At 41.2% G+C, this 12098-nt stretch overlaps 1 protein-coding gene across 1 annotated transcript in view; it reads left to right on the top strand.

Moving 5' to 3' along the window:
* The window catches only part of nsmfb (NMDA receptor synaptonuclear signaling and neuronal migration factor b), a 72454-nt gene that overhangs the window by 18902 nt on the left and 41454 nt on the right, over positions 1 to 12098 (top strand). The window contains exons 3-5 of the mRNA XM_008280605.1: positions 1534 to 2304; positions 2571 to 2643; positions 5120 to 5125. Of these exons, the coding sequence (XP_008278827.1) occupies positions 1534 to 2304; positions 2571 to 2643; positions 5120 to 5125 (850 nt within the window). The remainder of the gene's footprint in view (positions 1 to 1533; positions 2305 to 2570; positions 2644 to 5119; positions 5126 to 12098) is intronic.

A 12098-nucleotide genomic window follows, 5' to 3' on the forward strand; every position in this document is an offset into this window, starting at 1 on the left:
TTTACCTGAATATATATGGTCAGATGACATAAAAATGAAGTTGTCTTTATATAGCCCCAAGAACACCACCCCCATGCTTAAGCATGGCGGTGGGAATGTGATGCTTTAGGGGTGCTTTTCAGCTGATGGGCCAGGCAGCCTTGTCAAAGTAAATAGCATCATGAGAGGAAGAGATGACATTAAAGTCTGGAAGAAAACATCAGGCAGTCTGCATAAGAAAAAAAAAAAAAAACTTGCCTTGGGAAGCATTGGACTTTCCAACAACACAATGATCTGAACCAAAGAACCTAAAATGTAAAGAAACGGTAAACAGATAGCAATATGAACATTTTGGAGTACATCAGCCAGAGTGCAGACCAGAATCCAAAAAAGAATCTGTGGAGGAAACTGAAGACCAGAGTGATGGCAAGGACAGCCTTCAACCTCTAAGACCTGGAGGTCACCACAAAGAGGAGTGAAACAAAATCACAATCAAAACATGCAGAACCTTTCTTAGGAATATTTGACCGAGGTGATGACAAATAAAGGCTTTGGACATGGAATTATCATTAAAAAAAAAAAAAAAAAGTAGTTTAAATTTATCTTCAACACAATGTATTGCTGTCTTTTTCCACTTATTTATGTCATTTCAAGCCAGAAGGAATCTATTGATCAAACAAAAATTCACTATGAATCAAACTCTTCCATGATGTTGTGGCTGTATGACTTGATAGTTTGTTAGCATGACAGCTAGTTTTAAAGAGCTGGTGTGACTGCTTGGCATAGTTCCCACCTAGCTATGATGTAGAAGTGAGATTTCAATCTACAGAACAGAACTAGTAGCACTGATAAAAATTGCTGTACTATTGTGTAATATGGGCTTTAGACCCTTACTCAAATAGTAAACCTGCAATCACAATAGAGTAAATAAAACATCACAAAAAACAATCATAAAAACAGAAAGTAAAAGTAGGTGAAGTAAACAGAAGAAAAAGTTTGCTTTTTGTTCAGTTTTTATCAGCCTCAGTCTGCAAGAAGCATGTCCTGTACTTGTTTATCTACAGCACAGACAGCATGAAAAACTCAGCCATTCCCATGAGCTAACACTTATTTACAAGCCTGCAGCACTGCAGCTGCTTACTCTGTGAGAAGGAGCATCCATCCTCCATGACCCTGCAGGACGACTTTTGTTTCTGCCAACGTCCTTCATGTCCTCAATCAGCTCATCCATTTTCAAATCTTTCATCCTTCCTCATCTGTCTCTTCATTACTCAGTCATTCTTCTTCTTCTTCGTCTTCTTCTTCTTCTGTGTTTCTTCTCATCTTCTTCTTCTTCTCATCCTCTTGAAAGCTTTGTGGGTTTGTAAATGTTTGCCACTCTGCTGCCAGAGCTGCAAATCCCAAAGAGAGACAAACAATCTCTGTGTTTATCTACATTTTAGACATTTACCTGATATCCATTTACAAAAGCTTTATAAATTGCAGACAAGATTAATTTGTCACTTGCTTTAACTTTCTTGTGAATTCTCTTCCTTTCTTTTCTTTTATCTCCAGATCATCTATTGTCTGACACTTTCCCTGGCCAGGACTGTGACTCCCCAGACGTCAGTCGCTTGCATAACAACAATCTGCCACCGCAGAGCCGCTGCTTACCCATAGCTAAGCCTAACCAGCCCAGCCAGTCCAATCCCAGCGCTCACCCTCAGCCTCAGCCTCAGGTCAACACGCTCCAGGCTCAGGCACCACTGGGCCCCTCCAAACGCCGACTCTCAGCTGAACGCAGCCTCTCCACAGAGGACCCACCGGGTCCCAGGGTTGCAGAGGGGAGCGTTGCTGTGAAGCCGGCCAGAGTGTACACAATCACCAGGGAAGGAGGGATGACCCTGGGGGCCCGTAGCAGTGAGGAGAGCTTGGAGCTGGAGGTGCTGAAGGGCTCCAGGGAGCAGCCTCTGGCCCAGGCCCCTGCTGCTGCCAACCACAACCCGTCCTGCACCAGCCAACCGTCCGCAACAGCTGTCCGTGGTAGCCACCACCGCAGTAGCCATCACCGCAGCAACCATCACCACGCTCAGCAGCAACACGGAGGCTCGCAGTCATCGTCACAGCCGCTGCAGAGCTCGGGCAGTGCCAGCAACATCCGGGACTGGGGGATGAGGAGAGGGGGGTCGCGGGACGACTACACCCCAGACTGCGTGGCCTGCATTCGGGCTCCGTGTCAAAGCCAGCGCTCCCTGGACCTGGATACCTCACCGCGAGATGGAGGGAAGCAGCGCAAGAAATTGGAGAGGATGTACAGCGAGGACAGAGCATCGACTGATGACAGGGGTAAATACAGATGGACTGAAAAACTGGCAATGACATGAAGGGAAATGTAAATATATACTGATATGTGCAAAAGGGGTTTGAAAACTAAATATACCCCAATTTTTCGGCGAATGAAACAAGATGCAGTGTTCCCCATTCAGCCTCAGATGTCGTAATTCACACTGTCTCATCATGCATTCACTCACCTCCTCCGCTAATTGTAAGGCCTGTGGTTCAATGTTCTGCACTCTGACATCACGCCTTCCCTTTGTTTTCTATGTTTGCAGAGGACAATGCTAATAGCTGGTTCCCCAAAGAGAATATGTTCAGCTTTCAGACAGCCACCACCACCATGCAGGCGTGAGTATGGCATGGAAATCCGCCTTTACTCCCACTCTGTGCATCATAGTGTCCTACTGCACCACCACCATGTTGGCAGGACATGGCCCAGCCTTTTCCTTCCAAGACTTACAAATGTAGTGTTCTACTACAAAGTCTTAATGAGCTTTCACACATTCCTCACTTGTTGGTTTCACAGTATATAAAGCCACTTCTCACCTTTTATAACTAAAGTTGGTCATCATTGGTCACAGTTTTTAGTTCCTCTCTGAGAAATGGAAGTCAATGTTTGCCAAATTTAGTTTTTGTTGTGCAAAATTATTTACTTTTCCATTTGATTCAATGCATTGGATACGACATATTACAGAAAATTATGGAAATATAATATTGAAATAAATTGCACATTTAAGTCAACTTTTCATGTTTGAAAATGCGTAATTACTGAAAAGCTAAGTGAAAAATGAAATGACTAATTTTTAGTGTACTTCAACTGTAATTCAAGGTTAAAGGATCTGTTCATTTTCATTCCTAAATGACAAAAGGCAGAAAAATATTCAACCTAATCTTACAAATCAAATTACAACCTTGACTTCAATTTGGTTCTGATTTTCACTTAATGTTAACAAAAATAAAATGTTAAAGTGAAAGTACCATTTCAGTGTTGTTTTCATAACAACCACTTTCACAAAGGTCTAATTATTGGCATCTTCAGTCTATCTGATATCTAGTAAAACTTCCTTTCCATTATCCATTCCACTATCACATCAGGCAGTACCATTTGTGCATGTTCTTCACCAATGCACAGAGAGCAGTGCAAAGAGGTGATTTGATAACAAACATAACATACAAACCCCTTCATTTCAAGCAAACTGCTAGTTGGCAGCTTGCGAGCTTAGCCGAACAGTACATTCACGCAGCTCGACTGCAGATTGTATGTAAAGGTGGATGACTTGACAGTGCCCGAGAAGTGAAACCAAAATATCTCAGACACCACGGATGCAGTATAGGTCATGTTAGCAGAAGGGTACATGAGCCAAATCAGATAAATATTTCCTAGATATGGTTTCTGTCATTTTACCTTATTATGTAGATGATTTTGATTTGTTATTTAATGGTATGACAGTGTATGTTATGATTGACAGCTGTGATTATCAGTAAGTGGAATGGTGGAACGACCTTGTTTGACGTCTTTGTTTAACTAAACCACAAAATGAGCTAATTTGCGGTAACCGATCCACAGACATTCAGAGGCATCAGGGAACCTTTGGACTGTTTTCAGCAAGCCAGGTTTATGTAGATAGCTAAACAAAACAACAAGCAATTACTAATCATTTACACCTAGAAAATGTAAATGTAAACATTAATCTTGAAGGACTTTGATGGAGAAGGAGAGGGGACATCAATACCAAGTCTTGACTCTCCAGTCATGAGTTAAGTTGCAAATGACGTCACCAGCTCAAGATGGCAGCTTCTGAGATATTTTGCCTTCACTTTTGTATATAGTCAGAGCAAAGTGGTGCCACATCATCCAACTTCAGATCTAGAGGTTAAGCACATATTGCACCTGCTTCCTAACAGAACCTCAGTTCCATCCCAGTAAGTCAATTACAATATGCCAATTCGATCACGTTCATACTAAACATTCAAAAATCTTCGAACTGAGTGCATCTAAAAAGTTGAGAACATGTGTTGGTTTATCCAGCTCATGTATACACATCAACACACACACACACACACACACACACACACACACACACACACACCAAAGTTCCTTCCAGTCTTCGTGACTGGTTAATTATCACCTCTCACCCTGATCTTATAATTATGACTCTCAAACAGACAAAGCTCACCCACCATGATCTTTCCCCTTTCCTCTCCCACGCTCCCTCTTCTCAGTCCATATGTCAGCGTCTCGCCTCCCGTTTTCCATCTGTTTCTGTCTGCTGGTGTCCCTATTAGGGTCAGACTGATGTATGGGTCTGACTCTGTCTTTGATTGAAATGACTGGCCAATCGCTGTCTGTCATCTCTGTCAGGACGAGCCTGTTGCAGCTTGATTGATTTCACATTTGCTGTAGAATTGATCAAACTATTTGTCCTTAATAGAGTCTGTAATATGAACTGATTCTAATGAGACATTTTGATTAGATTGATCATCATGCCTCCTCTGCTGCTGCTCACTCCTTTCACTGTGCATGTCCCAATTATGTGAACGTCTGTCCTTGCTCACTCATATTTTGAGTTTATACTTAGGACTATTCCATTTGAGGTGAGTTTTTTCTCTCTTTCCTTGTCTTCTTCTTTCCCTTCTTTCTGCTCAATGTATCGTCTTCTAAAACTGGGAACTGTAACATAAAGCAGCCTCTGATGTGTGTGTGTGTGTGTGTGTGTGTGTGTGTGTGTGTGTGGAGTATTTGGCTGGCCCTGCTGCTAACTTCTCTTTCATTTTTATCTCCTCTTCTTCCTCTGTGTGGCTGCTTTCCAAACCACGACTGTAGAATATCGTGAGTAACTCTTTCAAACGCCTCCACTGTTCTTCCTCGTTGCTCTTCCTTTTTTCTCACTGTGTCAGTTAGATAACATGTCTTGAACCCTTTTCCTCGTGTGCTTTTGTGCTATTCAGTCTGCTGTGTCCTTAACCCCCTCAACCTCAGTGTCTGCTGCACTGGGTGTTTGAAGTTACCGATTTAATCAATAGTCAGCTGGAGTGCAGGGATGGTGCCGTACAGTAGTGAGAAGCAGTGATACTAAATTCACCAAGTATTCACGAGCTGCAACAAAATAGGTCATGCCAGGTATTGGAGTATTGTCTAAATAGTGAAAGTTCCTTACTTGAGGTCTCCTTCGAGGTATTGCGTATCAAAATTTAACAGTAAGGGCTTATTTCGTACGTAATGTCGGCCTGAAGCCTAAAATCCTTATTTTATGCAACCGGCATGAAAACCACGAGTCCATGCAGTGCATCGCTTTAAGCAAAGCTGTTTGTTCATATATTTAGAATTAGTTCTGCATTTAGCATTACAAAATGAAGTCTAATTACATAAACAGAGACACACACAAAACAGCATTTTGGATTACTACTAAACAAGTCTAACAGAGCAAACATTTAAAATTACAAGTTAAATCTTTCTTAATTTCTAGCGCTATGATGTAAATTAAGCCCTTTTCAGACATGGGATAATGACTTTCTGTCATTCTGACAAAGGTCACTTTTACATTAATGTTCCTTTTGGCTTCATTCAGACATACTGGCTACAGTGATAGAGGGAGCCGCGGTATAATATACGGCAATATTTTACACGTAAGGTTGACCAGTACGTCAGGTGATGTACAATGTATAACAATGCACTCATAAACAAAATACAAAATCTAAACTAATAGCACCTAATCAAACAAATAACTAATAGTCTAGTTTACTTATTATTTCCTAAATACTGAAAATTATGTCCATGTGTGATGATAACCTAACTGCTATTTCACCAACAGTAAATTAAAAATATCCAGACAGCTGTGATGGAGCTCAGGACTCAACCTGAGGACTCTCTATAACAAAGGATTTAACTACATCTGATAAACTGTTTCACCTGTCTGAGCTGAAGAAACGTGCACAGTGTGACCCAACAATTAGATCTCGATTCATACTGTCTTCCTGTCAGGACAATTTGTAATCATAAGTCATAAAGATTCTTCTGTTGTGCCATGCATGCTGCTCTCTTGCAGTCGCTTATATGGATCTGATACTGCAGTCATTTAATAACTCAGATGAAAGACTCCTACAAACAGCCGGAAGCAACAAACTAAACGTCAGGTCCTTTCACTGTTTTGTCAAACCTGGATTATGTGAATTATTGATGAGTCTCAATATGACCCTTAGTCTCTGTCTTCAGGACAGTGAGATTTTGTTTTTACGGATATTTCCGTTTGTAAAAGACGTAAACTTGTAGAGAAAAGTGAATGAGAGAGGTGTGTTTATCTTTAACTCTGTGATGTTTTTGACCACTATTGATGCTTTAATGTGGAAAGAGCCTTCTCCAAATCACTTCACACGAGTATGTTGTGATATAGTACATCCCTGTCTGCTATGTAGCTGCATGCAGATTGGACTAGTGAAATGTTGTTAATGTTGCTGGGTTGGACATAATCAGATTGCTGTCACAACTTTTGCAGTAAAGTAACCAGGGTTGACATTCAGGCATAAAACCAACAAGTTCGGAAGCTGTCAGATTAGTGTGAAGGATTGCAAGTCTAAAAGGGGCTGTTCATGGATATTGTCTCATGCTGGAATAGGGGAAAGTTTTAGCTGGAAGCTGTGAACATTTAATCATCTAAAGTGATAAATGTAACCAGCAAATACATTAACCTGTAGTTTAACAATGCTCATTGTCTACATCTGAAACTCTTGGTTCTCTGCATGTTGGTGTCAGTACTGTAAAGTTGGTTTCATCAAGACAGAAAAAGCACCAATCTTGCATATGTAGAAAATGGACAGTAGGGGTTTGTTGTACAGAAAGACATAAACTCTTCATTGGCATTTTCTGGTTAGCTAGTAGTTTGGTAGTTCTGGCTAACACGTATGCATCTATTAAGGAAAACTGAATACTGCTTTTAGAACATTCCCATGAAAGCTGCTCAGTGGCACGTATGCTGAAAAACTGTTTCTGGGCGCATGGAGTAAAGAATATAGCATCTTACTCCAGCTGAGCTAGCTGATTCCTTCTCTACAGAAATAGGGGTTTGAACCAACTTGATCAAATTCTGGGAATTTTGTGCTGCTTATGCAATAATTGCGAATATTGGTCGAGGCAGATGGCCGTCTTCCCTAAGCCTGGTTCTGCCAGAGGTTTTATTCCCCCCTCCCCTGGGGGCGGTTTTGGTTCCTTCCCACTGTTGCCAACCGCTTGCTCAGAGGAAGTCCAAAGGCTACTTTGGATTGTTGGGTTCTCTGTTTAAATTTATAAGGTCTATACCTTACTTTGTACAGCGCTGTGTGATAACGTGTTGTAAACTGCGCAATACAAATAAAATTGAATTGAATTGTAGTAACATGGCTTAGCCACTGCTCCTTCCTCTGGGTTTTTCCTTTGTCTGTATGTACACCTAGCATTAGCTATCAAAGTGCCAAACAGTCAGCATTCTCAGTAATCTGAGATCAGATCATTTATATTGTGAAATATCACTTTGTGATCCTAACTATATGTAGATTACTGCTACTGTTTGTGTCGTGTAATATTTTTTTCTCCCTAATTATTATTGCGATGACTTGCCAAGTTTATTATTATGCATATCACCAAACAGGGCCCCTTTGTATCTGCAGAAAATACAGTAATTGTCATTTTAATTTCAACTGTACAAAATTTGTCAAAAAAAAATCAGATGACATATTATATGCTTAGCTATAGCTTTAAACTACTATAACAGGATATCATGTTGCTGTTGCAAGGCGACTTGCCAGTTTGAGAGTCTATTTCCAAAAGTTTTACCAGCTGACTTTGGAATGTTTTTACTTTCTCTCCCTTTAACAACTTGGTTGAATTTGGCGGGAAATGTGCTGGATTGCTTTATGGCACAAAAGAGGAACAGAGCTGTCAGCTTTCAGAGTTTCTGCTGATGGCAGATGGTGGAAGGAATGACAGGCTGAAGGAAGAGTCACTTCCAACACATTCGTCTTTTCCAGGGACAGGGAGCAGAAAGTGGTTCAATGAAGGGGAAAAATGATGTAACAGCGATGCACAGGGAGACCTATGAAGAATAATAAGCAGTGTGTAGACTCCAGTGACTTCAGCCCATTGTTTTGTTGTCCCAGAGCTCATCAGCTGTCTGTCTGTCCATCGGTCAAAACCAGACTGCAGGACATGATTTCATTTCTGACATACGGTGTCACAGATGATTCTCATTATGTCTGACATCTTGTCAGAGCCATTACTGTCCCCTCTGGGAAAGGCACACCCACGTTCACCGACTAACACACTTGGCAGAATGGGAAACAATAGGCATAAAGGCAGGTACACACCAAAAAACTAGTGGTTTAAAAATCATATCTAAATGAAATTATATGAAACGATAGCAGGAATTCCGTGATTGATACTGGTGACTTTATCTGTATAGTTAGCTTCAATTTGGTGGGCAGGATGTGCAGTTTTTTGGTTTCTCCATCAATGTCTCTTCTTGTAGACCCCTAACTTTGTGGTCCCAGTGTGTGTGTGAGAATATCCGTAATGTTTTCACCCTTTGGTGGATAGAACGTCTGTGCTGCTAACCCTGATCACTAAGCAAAGCTAACCAAACCCCCGCTAACCCGTATAACCCTAAAACCCTCACCCTGAACACCTATACTATTGCCCTATCCCACCCTGACTACACTTTATGCCCGAACCCAAATAGACCCAAAGGGTTCTAGTCAAGTCAGTTTCTCACATTTATTGTTGCATTTCTGCCAGGCGTAGTTCAGACTATCTAGAGCTTAAAAACTTTAACCATTTCTGAGCACTATCAGATAAGTTCTGTAAAGATTATTTACCCCTTGGGTCAGATTGGGTTCAGACAAGAATTCTTTGGTGTTAGGTCAGGCGCAGCTAAAACGCCATTTCAAAACAAAACCACTTAACACTTTGACGTCCCAGCAGGGCTTTCCGAGGCATTGCTGAGAGAAAGAGACGGAAAAGAGAGCAGGAGGCAGCTACCATGATGGAGAGGTACCGTGTCCTGGCTGTCCTGTCCTGTCCTGTGTGGTGATGAACCATCCCTGTTACCATCCCCCTACTGCACAGAAAAGCAGTACCCTTCTTGACAAGAAACATCATCAGTTTCTTATCTGATCTTAAAATCTCTTTTGTCTAATTTCTGTTTGTACTCACTACATTTCCAAATACTGACTGGAACCTTTAGCTACATCAACTGCAGAGACCCACTCGGCCTCATAGGCTCTAAAAACTACAGCTTACTGTTTCACATGATTCCTACTTACCTACCAGCATGGTTCCCTCTAAATGTCACAGCAATGTTACTCAGATTTCAAGAAAATCTGCAAATAAAATTCAAATTAAGACACATTTCCATCATATTCCATACTCTTCTGTGAACAGTATAAGTTGGTTCAACTAGTTTAACATGTGGAGGTAATTTGTCAGTTAGGTGCCCAATAAACAATTGATGAAGAAGAGGCATATTTAAAAGATTGGTCAAATCTCAGAATGTAGAAAATTTGATACAAATTCAGCAACCAAGTTTATTTCATGTAATACTCAAGGAAAGGCAACCGTTTTAGAATATTTTTTGTTTCTCCAGTTGACCGTAATTTTTCTCTTTAGGCTGAACTTGCATGCTCACATGAATGTCATTATCCATTTAAACACAGAAGCCAGATAGTAAGGCTGTTTGAGGGGAGGATGGCAGAATGAGTTGGCAACAGGCTCTTCACCCAAGAGACTGGAGCTTGTGTTCAGTGTGGGAAGTTAATTGTTAGGCATATCATAGAAAACATGTTTTCTTTAAAATGTAATGGAGAATGCTGTTTAGTTGTATGTAGACATTATTGTATCAGACAGGACTGCACTTCTTCTCCTTACATTGTAGTTTGTTGTAGTTTGCTAAGATCAATTTCTTCAACTTCTTAACAAATGTAAATCTATATCTTTGTATCTTTTCTTGATGTTATTTATATTAATGCGATTATAAACAACATAAATAAGAAAAAAAACTATAAGTAGTGCTTTCATTGCTCATCTATCAGCACCTTGGAGGGAGTAAAACAACAAGACAGCTAAAGAGAGATGCAGTTTATTTCAATAAGAACCACAGGACACCTTATTCCGCATGTGAGGAAGTACACCTTTGTATTCCTGCTATAGTCCATACATTAGCTAACCCGGAGCTAAAACGCCCTTTATGAAACCCTTTTAAAGCAATGCTAAAAAATAATCTCTGAAAACCTGAGAATTTTGTGCTAAAAATTAACAGAATTGAAAATGGAGTGAAAATGCTGGCAGATGTGCTTGTTGTCTTCAGCCATATTTTTAGTCAAAGTACATCGTGCTGTAATTATCACAGTTTAGTTGTCAGGTCATGTACGTCAGTACCGTCATGTCACTGAGGATGTTGATGGTCGTACTTGCCATAGCTCTTGTACAGCATCTTTGTACAGTCTGCAGCCATAGACTGTAGCACTAGCACGAACATCAGTGCCACTCCTTGACAGCACACACTCCCTGCAGACCTTTTTCCTCTGCAAGAGTTTCTTACAGCCATGCTCAGTTGTGCCTCCCTCAGGTGCTGTTGGTTGGGGAGCACTTCCTGCTGTCACTGGGGTAACAACGTCCAAATGTTGCAGCCATTCTTTGTTGCCACTCTTGTACTTGGCTATGACTGTTGTTCCTCCAGTATACATTGCAGCTATACGAAGTGTGTGAGAAAGGTTTCAGGACTGCTGTCACAAAAGATATATTTCAAATCCAAACTACAAACTATGAGTATTCCCCTTCAAAGTAATCCCCCTGGAGTCTAACACACTTTCCCAGCCTTCTCTACCACGCTGCCATGCACTCCTGGAAGGATTCTTCCGGGATCCTCCGCAGCTCTGTCATCACAGCCACCTTGATGTCGTCCACGTCTTCAAAACGGGTCCCCTTGATGACCCCCTTGAGCTTGGGGAAGAGGAAAAAAATCCCATGGAGCCAGGTGGGGTGAGTGGGGAGGTTGCTCCAGCACAGAGATGTTCTTCTCAGCCAGGAACAGTCGGATGCTCAGGGCATTATGAGCAGGCACGTTGTCATGGTGAAGCAACCACGACTTTTCCTGCCACAACTGTCGCCTCTTCTGGCACACTGAACGACGCAAAGGATTTCTTTATGGACATGCTGGTTGATGCTCTGAAGGGGAAAACTCGTAGTTTGTAGTTTGGGTTTGAAATACATCTTTTGTGACACCAGTACTGGAACCTTTCTGACACAAAAATACATTTTGTCATCCAACAGCCAAGAGTCTAAATCAATTTAGTTTTATTTTTATAACGTTAATTCAAATCATAGGTCATCTCAGAGAATTTCATGTAGTAAATTGAGGACCTTACAATATAGTAATATAGAAACCCAACAAATCCAAATGATTCCTTTCAATGAAGCACTTTGGCAACAGTATGAAGAAAAACCTCCTTTTAACAGGAAGAAACCTCTGGCAGAACCAGGCTCAGTTGGGGTGAGGCCAAAGGGGAGACACTAAAACATAGCAGAGAGAACAGTATGTGCTAGTATAACATCCAACAATATTTTTTCCTGCAAATCCACACCTTTCATGGTTTTCTGGTAGGCAGGAAGGAATGCTGGCACAACAGTAGATTGCACTTTTGCTTCCTCTTCTTCTTGTGGTGGTTGTATTATAGTTGCACCCTTCATGATGTTGGTACATTTTTTGCACAACTGGTTCTGGGCATGAAATTGCTATCCACGCAAATCCAGTCTTCCAAATAGCATGTGCCAATTACCT

The sequence above is a fragment of the Stegastes partitus genome, unplaced genomic scaffold, assembly GCF_000690725.1.
Source record: "Stegastes partitus isolate 25-593 unplaced genomic scaffold, Stegastes_partitus-1.0.2 Scaffold202, whole genome shotgun sequence".
In the NCBI taxonomy this organism is placed as follows: domain Eukaryota; kingdom Metazoa; phylum Chordata; class Actinopteri; family Pomacentridae; genus Stegastes; species Stegastes partitus.